The sequence below is a fragment of the Odocoileus virginianus genome, chromosome 18 (genome assembly GCF_023699985.2).
Source record: "Odocoileus virginianus isolate 20LAN1187 ecotype Illinois chromosome 18, Ovbor_1.2, whole genome shotgun sequence".
Classification (NCBI taxonomy): domain Eukaryota; kingdom Metazoa; phylum Chordata; class Mammalia; order Artiodactyla; family Cervidae; genus Odocoileus; species Odocoileus virginianus.
The window spans coordinates 15,099,947-15,112,518 of record NC_069691.1 but is presented as its reverse complement, the minus strand read 5'-3'; the positions used below and the strand labels follow the sequence as shown (position 1 = coordinate 15,112,518).

Below are 12,572 nucleotides of genomic sequence, written 5' to 3'. Positions count from 1 at the left end.
CAAAAAAAAAAAAAACAAAACAGTGCCAAAGCTAAAGGCTGTATACATTCTTTAATAACAAACTGTTATATTTAAATTAATGAGAACTAAGGCTAAGTTTTTAATTAAAGCAAGGCATCGTTGGACATGAGTTTGAGCAAGCTCTGGGATGGGAGATGGGGAAGGATAGGGAAATCTGGCGTGCTGCCGTCCAAGGAGTCACAAAGAGCTGGGCACGATGGAGCGACTGAACAACAAAGCATAGCTGAGGATCTTCAACTTTTATCGGTAACAGACACAGGACCATGTAGGCAAATATTCTCTGTTTAGTTTGTTAACTATAAATGGACTGATACTTACTGTTAAAGAAGATAATGATAACTTCATCGAATTTGCCAGAAAGCAAACTCTAACTTGGTGCTTTTTCCTTTTAATATCAAAAGCTTTAACAGGGCCTAAAGTCACTGTCAGTGTTCACAACGTTAAGCCGAGAGCTCTGCACCTCTGATTTTCTTCCTTCCACATGCCTCGGTACACATACTAAGGGTTAGTACATGTACTAACTAAGGGAAGTGTGCTGCTTGATGCCTCACCTGGCGTGCTCGGCTGTGGCAAAGACAAGAGAAGGAGCGGGGAGAGGAGAATTGGCATGGAGCTGCCATGCTGAGTCTATTTTAAGTCAGGCTGGGTGAGGGAGAGGTGCCAGAGGGAGTGGCCTGAGCAGACAAACTCACCTGTCAGTACTATTATTATAATGATACACTCGTCAATTTATAAGACTTGCTATGAACTCTTTGAGGGTAGAAATAGCTTGTTATTTTTTTTTTTCCCATATCTTAGTGCATGGCACCCAGTAGACACTTACTGTATATTTACGGAAGGGATGAATAGAAGATGGCCAATTCCTTTGGGGTTTCTTTCTCCCACTACTTTCATATGTTAGGAGAACTGATTAGGTTAGGAAATTCCTTATTTAAAGCTTCAATAACTCCCTTGAGTTCTCCTTCTTAAAGTCATCCACACCTTCAGATGAATTACTTCTAATCATCTGCAGGAGGGGATCTCAGATGCAGGGGACGGCTATGCAAGGAAGTCCTCCCAGGGGTTGGTGCTTTGGACTGTTGAAAGCAGCATGTGGAAGGGAGCTGCTAGATCAAGGAAAGTGTGTGAAGGATTCAAGATGAGTTTACGCAGGACCAGAGTGGTTACCATTACAGACAGTCCACTTTCCAAGCCAGTCTAGAGGGATATGAAGGGAGAGGGCACCAAATGCTTTTGTAAACATTTAGTATTCATACACACATAGCAGCTTGGGGAGGCTGGTGTTTGGAGGTCAAGCCTGGAAGTTGCACATCCCAGCTTCTCTCAAGTTGCTGTTGCTGCTGCTGCTAAGTTGCTTCAGTCATGTCCAACTCTGTGCGACCCCATAAATGGCAGCCTACTGGGCTCCGCCATCCCTGGGATTCTCCAGGCAAGAACGCTGGAGTGGGTTGCCATTTCCTTCTCCTGCATTATATGGACCAGGTGAGTTGTGCTTCATGTGTAAAAACCAGGTTCCTGTGCTTTTTGGCCATTTGTGTGTCTTCTTTGGAGAAATGTCAATTTAGATCTTTTGACCATTTTTAAATTTTTTGACATTGAGCTGCACAAGATGTTTGTATATTTTAGAGATTAATCCCTTGTCAGTTGCATAGTTTGCAAATATTTTCTCCCATTCTGTAGGTTATGTTTTCATGTTGTTAATGGTTTCCTTTGCTGTGCAAAAGTTTTTAGGTTTAATTAGGTCTCATTTGTTTATTTTTATTTTAATTACTCTAGGAGGTGAATCAAAAAAGATATCATTGCAATTTAAGTCAGAGAGTGTTCTGCCTATGTTTTCCTTTAAGAGTATTATAGTATCCATCCTTACATTTAGGTCTTTAATCCTCTTTGAGTTTATTTTTGTGTATGGTGTTAGAGAGTGTTTTAATTTCATTCTTTTCCAAGTGGCTTCCCAGTTTTCCCAGCACCACTTATTGAAAAAATTGTCTTTTCTGCATTGCATCTTCTTGCTTTCTTTGCCGCAGATTAGACCATAGGTGCATGGGTTTATCTCTGGACTTTCCATCTTATTCCACTGAGCTATATTTCTTTTTTTGTGCTAGTAACGTACTGTTTTAATAACTATAGCTTTGTAACATAGCTTTGAAACTGCAATAAGGTATCACCTCACACCTGTCAGAATGCCCATCATTAAAAATCTATAAACAATAAATGCTGGAGAGGGTGTGGAGAAAAGGGAACCCTCCTACACTGTTGATGGTAATGTAAATTGGTGCAGCTACTATGGAGAAAGTATGGAGGTTCCTTAAAAAACTAAAAATAGAGCTACCATATGATCCAGCAATCACAGTCCTGGGCATATATCTGGAAAGAACCATAATTCAAAAAGGACACACACATTCTAATGTTCATTGCAGTACTATCTCCAACAGCTGAGAGATGGAAGCAACCTAAGTATCAACTGACAGAGGAATGGAAAAAGAAGATATGGTATACATATATAATGGAATATTATGCAGTCATTAAAAAGAATGAAATAATGCCACATGCAGCAACATGAATGGACCCAGAGAGTATCATACTAAGTAAAGTAAGTCAGGCAGAGAAAATCATATGACATCACTTATATGCAGAATCTAATAAAAATGATACAAATGAACCTATTTACAAAACAGAAACCAACTCACAAATCTCAAAATCAAATGTATGATCACCAAAGGGAAAACACAAATCTTGAAATCAAACTTATGATTACCAAAGGGAAAACATGGAGGAGGGAGTGATAAATTGGGAGATTGGGATTAACACATATATGCTGACTATATATAGAATAGATGACAATTGCCGACCTACTGTATAGCACAAGGAACTCTACTCAGTATTCTGTAATAACCTACATATGCAGAGACTCTGAACAAGAATACATACATATATATATATATATATATAAGGGATGTACACCTAAACTAACATATTATAAGTCAACTATATTCCAATAAAAGTCATTGGGGAAAAAACCCAATTCCTTAGTGGAAGGAGGAAAAGAGAAAAGGAAATGAAGAGGAAGGAGCCCATGTCCTGTGGCCCCTCCATTCCCCTAGTTCTCTTTATCATCGGTATGGACTAGTGTAGCTTTCATGGTATTTCCCACTTCATAGGACACTTAGAATATGTTCTCCTGCTCTTTCCAGCCTCCTTCCCATGCCAAACCGTCAATCAACTTACACACTCTCTTCCAAGCTTGGAATACAAGCTTAGCACTCATAGTTTAAATCCAGGGCCTGGCAAATTACCTACCCGCCTTCTTCTGAATATTTATGCCCAAATGCCAGGATGTCGGATGCCCGTCCACTCCCATCACAGACAACAACGGGCACAGGAGGGGTGTCTCGAAGGTATTCCAAGACAATTGAGATCACATTGGGTCCTCCTTCCACAATTAGTGCCACCACTGGAACGCCTTGACCGATTCCTGCATTAAAAAAGGAAAAGAAAAGGGAAAAAAAGAGAAAAGAACACAAAGCCAGCAAACCAAAGAAACAAAAAGAGAAACAAAAAGCACAAACTAAAATTACTGAGCATGGGGGAGGAAACAACATATGAAGGGATAACATACGGAGCAAAAATTTACAGAAAACCCTCCAGTAGAATTTTCCTACCAGAGAGTCCATTAGACTTTGCCCTCCCCCTGTAACTCCCAGGGTGCTGGGATCAGTTAAAGTGTTGATGACCATACCTCACAGGGAGTCATAGAGTGAGAAGGTGGGAAAGTTGGTTAGTAGAGGAAGCCAGTAGCCAACAGATTGGAAGCTAAATATGATCTTAAGCAAGTCTCATGTGGATCCAATGGCCAGTTTCCTATATGAAACATGGAAGGTTTAAAAAAAAAAAAAAAAGCTACCTCCCTGAAGTTATCACAGTGCTAAGAAAATGCCTAAATGGTTTTTATATTAAAGGCTACCAAAATCAGCTGGGGGTATATTTTAACTTGTTGAATCAACTGCTAGCTAAATTAGGGGTCTATTTCTGACCACAGGTGATCAGCTTGATTATGGATATTTAACATATAATGGTCATAATAAATTACCCAGGAGATATGCCATCTGCCATCTGCCATTATTGTGTCCTTCACTATAGAGTGAGTTGCCAGGCACATGATGGGCAAACATTGGTTGAATTCAGTTGAATTAAGGAATTTCAGCTATTTGCACTGAGTCAATAGACACTGCTGTTTTCAAGTAAAAAATTACCCTAAATCAGCACTTATGTATGTTCAATCTAACATAATAAAAAGAAGTCCTGAAAACAAATGTCCATGAGAGACATGATGAGAAAAGAAAGTGAAATAAAAGTGAAAGTGTTAGTCTCTCACTGATGTCCTACTCTGCAACCCCATGGACGGTAGCCCGCCAGGCTTCCGTGGAAGGCTGTCCATGGAATTCTCCAGGCAAGAGTATTAGAGTGGGTAGCCATTCCCTTCTCAAGGAGATCTTCCTGACCCAGGGATCAAACCTAGGTCTCCCTCATTGCAGGCAGATTCTTTACCATCTGAGCCACAGGGAAGTCCATGAGAAAAAAAATTAGTTTTCAAGTGACACCTCAAGTTATCATCATTGGTGAGTGAATAACTTTTGCTCAATGTGGTGTCACATTGTATTTTTTCACTCTATCTTCTCAGTATAGTTAGGAAAATGGGCAGTTCCATAGAAATGAGATAGTTTTGTAAGGTATACAAAGTAGTTACCTTAAAAAAGGAAAGAACCAAGCTTTTGTACCATTTCTGTAAATATGAACTGAAAAAACCCCTTAGTCACCTCAGTTCTTTCTCCTCCCCCTTCTGCTATGGTATTTTATCTTTCATCAAGAAACTTCTTCCGTATGAGAAATGAGTTTGATGTTTGGTTCCTTGCTCCATTAATAAAAGATTCTATTAGACTTGTGTGACCAGTTTTATTTCTAAAGTATAAGTACATCCGTCTCCTAGGGCCTTACCTCCTCTAAGTCAGTGTTTCTCATGGTTTGATTTTCATCTGCAAAGAATGGTCCAAAATGCCGGTTACACAAAGAAGAATGCTTTTTTAAATTTACATTTAAAAAATGTAAGAAAATGACAATTGTTGATTAAGGCAAGAAGCCAAGATTTCTTTTTGTTCCCCGGAAGGAATTGGGAGAGAGAGATGTCTCAGTCTCATCAGAGTTTTCTGTGGATGGGAAGTTTTTGAGAATTACGCTTTCAGATCCAAGAAGAGGGAAGTAAAAGGTCATGCTGTTCTCCTTTGACCCAGAGCCCTAAAGACTCAGACAAAAGGGCGTTTAAAGCTCTGTTTCCGGGTCTATGGAGGAGACACTTTCCCCACTGCTGTTGATTATGATTAAGTTCCCGTTGAAAGGCATGTTGAAGATTAAGGGCTAGCTTGAAATGTTAATACAGCATACTTCTTTTGGAGGAGAATTTTCTGACATAAAAGATATCTACTCCTATACAGATTTCTATTCTAAAGTGCCTTGGAAAAGAAACTCTTTTCCAAGGTACATTAAAAGTTATTTTATAAAGCATTTTAAACATAAACTTATATGCTTAAAGATATAAGGTATTTCCAAAGTACCATGCCATTTAGTTTTCTCCTTTGCTTTTCTTCAGCACATACTCCCATATTGTTTTATGTCAAGGGACAATACACCATACCTGCTGTTTTATACCAAATTATAACATTTACACTACTTCCAGGATCTTCTAAGAGAGGCTAAATTCTGTTTAGCCTAAATTGGCTAAATTCTTGAGTGCTGATTCTATCAGTGGATCATTACTCCTACTCACAGGCCAACTATGATCCATTCATGGAGGAGGAAGTCATAAAATGGACCTTCTAGAATGTTCCTAATCTACAGTCTACCAGACAATAGGCAAGATGTCTGGAAAATTCTCCTCTCTTTGAGAGGAAACATAGGTGCAAAGGGGGCTTTCCTGTGACTTAGACAGTAAAGGATCCACCTGCAATGCGGGAGAGCTGGGTTCAATCCCTGGGTCAGGAAGATCCCCTGGAGAAGCACATGGAAACCCACTCCAGTACTCTTGCCTGGAGAATCCCATGGACAGAGGAGCCTGCTGGGCTACAGTCCACGAGGTCACAAGGAGTCGACACAACTGAAGCGACTAAGCACACACGCACACATAGGTGCAAAGGATCAATTTTCATGCACAGATTTGTGAGCAATAAGCTGTCAGTTGTATCTGTCAATAAATAAAATTGTTATACCCTAGAAATATAGAAGCATTTAGATGGTCAGATTTCCTGTATTTGAAATGAAGCTGTAAGCAACTGAAATGAAGAAAACAACTACATTAATTCAGATATATATATATATATATATATATATATATATATATATATACATATATATATATTTATTTCGGGGCTAAAAATTGGATGGAGCAAAATATCAAAACATTATCCATTTTTTCATAAATTGAATATATCCAATATATCTAATGACTCCAAATTCTCTCCCATTTCCTTTAGATAAAAATTTGTTCCACAGACTATAAAAACCCTTAAAGCCTAAAATAAAAGTATTTTTTATTTTCTTAGTTACAAGTGGTAGAGAATCAGGCCATGCCTAAAAATTAAATGTGTAAATTAAATGTGCCAATATATGGTAACATTAAACCTTTTTGTCAACACATACACACATACACACACACTTTTTCTGAGAAAAGAAAATGATATAAAATAACTAGTAATGATCCAAAGTAATGGTCCTTAGCCTAGTTTTTTTGAGACAAGAATCTTTGAATACGTTTGTGAATCCAATGAAAGCTATTCATCTTTTTCCAAGAAAAACAAAGGCACATATGGACAGTCACAAAAATGCTTCTATGCAATTTCAAAAGTTCATGGATTCCTGAAGTCTATTCATAAAAACCTTGCTAATGGACCCTCACAAAGCCCCACCCTAAATTGAGAACATTGATACACAGTTGGTCATCTGTATCTGTGAGTTTCACATTCATGAATTCAACCAACTGCAAAAAAAAAAAAAAAAATTCCAGCAAGATCCACCAAGCAAAACTTGAATTTACTGGGCACTGGCAATTAATTTCATAGCATTTATTTGTATTAAGTATAATTAATTTAGAGATGATTTAAAGTGTACTGCAGGATGTGCATAGGCTGCCTGCAAATACTACACCATTTTATATAAAGGACTTGAGCATCTGCAAATTTGGTATCTGGCGGGTAGGACCGGAACCAATCTCCCCAGGATACTGAAGGACCACTATATATGCAAAGAGCATCAGTTTGTGTTCTTTTATGAAGCTCACTGAAAGTCAGAGTGCTAGTCGCTCAGTTGTGTCCAACTCTTTGTGACCCCATGGACCTCTAGGTTCCTCTGTCCATGGAATTCTCCAGGCAAGAATACTGGAATGGGTTGCCATTCCCTTCTCCAGGGAATCTTCCCAACCCAGGCATTGAACCTGGGTCTCCTGCAATGCTGGCAGATTCTTTACCATCTCAGCCACTAGGGGAATTCAATCCCATCATTTCATGGCAAATAGATGGGGAAACAATGGGAATAGGGCAGACTTTATTTTCTTGGACTCCAAAAATCACTGCAGACGGTGATTGCAGCCATGAAATTAAAAGATGCTTGCTCCTTGGAAGAAAAGCTATGACCAACCTAGAGAGCATATTAAAAAGCAGAGACATTACTTTGCTGACAAAGGTCTGTCTAGTCAAAGTTATGGTTTTTCCAGTAGTCATGTATAGATGTGAGAGTTGGACTATAAAGAAAGCTGAACACCAAAGAATTGATGCTTTTGAACTGTGGTGTTGGAGGAGACTCTTGAGAGTTCCTTGGATGGCAAGGAGATCAAACAAGTCCATCCTAAAGGAAATTAGTCCTGAATAATAATTGGAAGGACTGATGCTAAAGCTGAAGTTCTAATACTTTGGCCACCTGATGTGAAGAACTGACTCACTAGAAAAGACCCTGATGCTGAGAAAGACTGAAGGCAGGAGAAGAAGGGGACGACAGAGGATGAGATGGTTGGATGGTATCATTGACTCGATGGACTTGAGTTTGAGCAAGTTCTGGGAGTTGGTGATGGACAGGGAAGCCTGGCGTGCTGCAGTCCATGTGGTCACAAAGAGTCAGACACAACTGAGCAACTGAACTTAACTGATGAAACTCACTGAGGCATCTGAGACAGGTTCTAGAAAAGGTTTTCAGACAAAACACTATGTCTGGGGAAACTATATCACATTATTACTGCCCAGTTATACTGATTAACCAAACTTCCCACTGTCTATAGTTTATTTCTCCTCCTATCCTTCATTCCTTTCTCTTTTCCTTGTTTTTCTTTATTTCTTCTGCTCACACTTTCTTTTCTAAATGGTATTTTGGATAAGGGATATTTTAAAAGTCTCTAGAGAAAATAAATTTTATAAATCTGTAGCATATGACTTCATTAGTAAAGAAAAAAGCTTTTTAAAATATCAAGAATGGTATATTTTTTATTAGTGAAATAAATAAAGCATTTGGGGAATTCACTGAAGACCCAACTGGATTCATAAGGACCACTACCAATTTATGCCCACATAGGAAATAATATAAATTACTCTGAAGAGCCTCACAAATGTACTTGCTCATCTGAAACTACTGAACATTCACAAAAAGTAGTTTAGATATATAGTTTTTTAAAAATACAACCTCTATTATTATCAAAAAGTTCTCATTTTATCTAGGTCGCTCAGAGATTTCTTTGGGGGGGGGGTCAATACTTGCCTTTTTGGTTTGGGGGAAGGTAGGTTAATTTCTTATTTAATAATAATAATTTTTCATTTTCTACCAGAACTAAGAACTTCTTAGAGATTTCCATTAGAATTTAATTTTAGAGCAACACAACATTGCTTAATTAGGAAGAGGCAAGATGTTTGCCATAATCTTTATAGTTTTTGTAATTTTGGAACTGGAAGCATTATAGCCTATAAAAAAATGTGAGCTTGAGTAATGGACTTAGCAATCTAGAGGATTCCAGGTTGACCTAGGGCTTTTAAATTATAAACTGAGCCCCAATTAATTGTTCTTCGCAGAAGAAAACCTTTTAGACTTCTGTCTCATTTTGTTACACCTGCTATGTAGTTCAAGCTGGTGGTGGTGGTTTAGTCGCTCAGTCATGTCCGACTCTTGCGGTCCCATGGACTGTGGCCCTCCAGGCTCCTCTGTCCATGGGATTCTCCAGGCAAGAGTACTAGAGTGGGTTGCCATTTTCTACTCCAGGTGATCTTCCCGACCCAGGAATTGAACCTGGGTCTCCTGCACTGCAGGCAGATTCTTTACCAAATGAGCTACAAGGGAAGCCTGGGCTGAGCTACCAATAATTCAAATATTGTCAAAATTGGCATTAAACAAAGACCAGGTTGGGTACTGTGAAGAAGGGAGGTGGAAGGGATAGAAGAACATCTTAAAATTCCAAAAGAGTTTTTTCCCCTCTTTCTATTGACACGAGGCTATAATCTATAATCAGCTCAGCCACATGTAAAAATATCTGGTGTACTGTAGTGAAATTCTTGGGACAACTAGAATTTTGATCCAACTAAATTAATCCTTTGGTTTATTGTCAGCCTTACTGTATATGACCTAAAATGTCAATGGGCTCAAGGAATATTGTATTTTTTTTTGTTGGAAAACAGTTTATTATTTACATAAGGATGGAGCATAGAAGATTGATTTTAAGTCAATGACCAAAGCCACAGATCATGTGATCATTATAGTATAGGTCATTCAGAAAAGAGGCTTGAAACTTTACATGAGAGATGACTTCTTGAAGATCTTAGTCACTTTCAGACCAAGTCAGTGATGGGTAGACAGTTCTGTTTACCAGCTAAAGCTGGTTAGCAGTAACATGGACACAGTTAACTCACTGGCCTTGCCAGTTCTGGGATTATGCGATTCTTAATGATTCAGAAGTTTGTCAAGAGAATTCATGTGCTTTGAAAGTATGCACATAGTGAGAGTTTGTCAATATAGTTTATGCTGCACAATTTTAAATTGATGTTAGTAAAATTGGTACATTATTAAAAAGCATTGAACACATCCTCTTTATCCCATTTCTCATTTAAATAGTCTACTCTTTGATTCGATGGTTGACTCAACCAACAGATATACTGGTCACTGTCTCCTGTATTTGGACTATAAAGGGGTGATAAACTCAGTAAGCCATTAAGGTCTTGTAGTTTACAAACAGAATGTTATAACAGATCGGGGGGTGGGGTGGGTGGCAACAATTACTGTAGTGATGGGAGAAGAAGCAGTCAAGCTATTAGTATCTACCTGATTTTAATAGGCACCAGTTTATTGCCTACTTGAGAAACACTGACTGAAGTTTGTATAATACTACAGCTTTTTACAAGTATTGAATAGTTTTAGAATTAGGTTCTTGCTACCCTTAACGCAACTACTTCTGTGGTCTGGAAATTCTGGGATGGATTTATGAAAATTAAATAAAACTGGTAATCAGCTATGTTTGACAACACTTGATACTATTCTTGGTTATTAAGTTTAGGTGCTTCTTACAATTAGAAAGTTTACCAGAACATGAATATTCAGGTATAACTGTAGAATATTACTCTACAGAGAATAATATTGTAATATGCTTTTTTTCCCCCAAAATAAACATGACTGGAAATTTTTGAGCTACTAAGAAGCAGCATGAGCCCAAGAAAATATCTAGGGATGATATAAAAAATGCACCTCACTTTAATAGAATGTCTCTTCAGTCTTCAAAGGAAGCAGATGTTTTAGATACTGCCTTCATGTTTTGGAGATAGAATACATTATCTATCCAAGAGAACAGAACTATAACTGGAATGTGCCTGATCTTACTTGGAAATGGGTAATAAACCCATTTTTTTTAACAAATCCTGACCATATACTCAATTGGTAAAGGCCAATTCCAGTTCAAACCAATGTCATGTATCATTATTATTACACTCTTTTGTCACTATAATTATGCACCTAAATGCAAGCTTAGAAAAGTATTTGCAAATATAAAATCCTGCACACATTATTAAGAAGTCAGAAGAAAATCACATGCAACAAGATGCTTCACTTTAGACATTTGATCTAGTCTTCACCTTCGCCTGTCCTGAACTATACAGAAAGTCCTCAGATGCTCTTTTCTCAGTGTGAGGATCCTGGCAGGAGACAGTAGTTGGGGGCCCTTTGTAAAAGAAAAATTGGGGATGGAAGAGGTTGTTGTTTTTTGTTTTTTTTTTGAGGTAGGGTTTTAAGAGGCAATATTCAGGTCTAACTTGGGTGTAAGCATGCCATCTACATGGTGTCGGGGCCTTCATTTTGGAGCATAACTGATGCTCATGTGGGAAACCCGATCACCAGTCATGCTGACTCCTCTGCTTCTCTCGCTGTCAGGGAACTTCCCTCCAACAGCAGGAGGGATTTAGAGGGCCTTCCAAGAGTTCTAAGTCCGAAGGCAGAGACAGTGATCACACCACTCTGAATACCCTTGACTCCTGAAGAGGCGCACTCTCTTCTACAAGCCAGCTAGGCTGGGGCTTTGCTTGCTCCCTCCCTGGCAATGTGGGCCCCAAGACTGGGATTTTGCCTTGATTTCAGTGAAGTTTTCTGGAAGCACTTTGTCATGCAACAGCACCACCATCCCAGCCCTACACTCCGGAAGCCTGGCCCTGTCTCACTCTCTCAGATGACACTTTTCTTTAGATCACAGGATGCCTGTCTGGAACTGGGCTGAACCTGTCCCGTCCTGATCTCCACCTCTGATTCTCAGTTCCACAACTGCCTCTACCTTCATTTATCTGCTGCCTCCTGTTGACCCCCCCCCCCCTTTCTGGCTCAGCATGGGTCACTCTCTGCTATTTTACCCCCTTACTACTATAAACTTTGACAACATGTTTACACAAAACTGCTAACAGGGTAGCTGGAACTATGCAGAAATGCATCTTGATATGAATTGATAAACCAAAAATATATTTTAGAATTCTACACATGTCTAATACACAGAGTTGGCATACAATTCATAGGGTTGTTTAGAGTAATAAATTGAGTTATTTGTAAAGCACATAGAACAGAGCCTGGCACTTACTGAGAACTATGTGGTTAAACAAACACAAATAAAAAGATTCTTATTTATATTTATTAGGTTTGTAAAAGGTTTCTACTTTAAATGTATAAATGATTCATGAAGATAAATGTACGTTATGTATTTAAACCAAAAGAATTCTCAGACAAATAATTTGAAACACACTTTTCTGAAGTCTGAATATTCTCTCATGCAGACCAATAATATGCTCAGGAAGCCCAATTCCTTTATCTTGTATCCAAAACTCTAGAAGTCTCTGCTTTGGTGTAGGTGATCTTTCGTGTCACTCCCCAAATGCTTTCTACCAAGGGGCTTCTCCTCAATGCTTCAATCAACTTAAATCTTTTGAAGTCTCTGGGTTGGACAGAGATGTAAATGCCAAAGAACAGAACCCCTTAGTTGACTCCAAGTATATTAAATGCTAATAAAC

General features: G+C 38.6%; 1 protein-coding gene across 9 annotated transcripts in view; it reads right to left on the bottom strand.

Annotated features, from left to right (window-relative positions):
• The window catches only part of TRPM3 (transient receptor potential cation channel subfamily M member 3), a 702,629-nt gene that overhangs the window by 341,009 nt on the left and 349,048 nt on the right, over nt 1-12,572 (bottom strand). For all 9 annotated transcript variants that reach the window (XM_070480357.1, XM_070480358.1, XM_070480361.1 and 6 more), the window contains one exon: nt 3,319-3,493. In XM_070480357.1, coding sequence (XP_070336458.1) covers nt 3,319-3,493 — 175 coding nt within the window. The remainder of the gene's footprint in view (nt 1-3,318; nt 3,494-12,572) is intronic.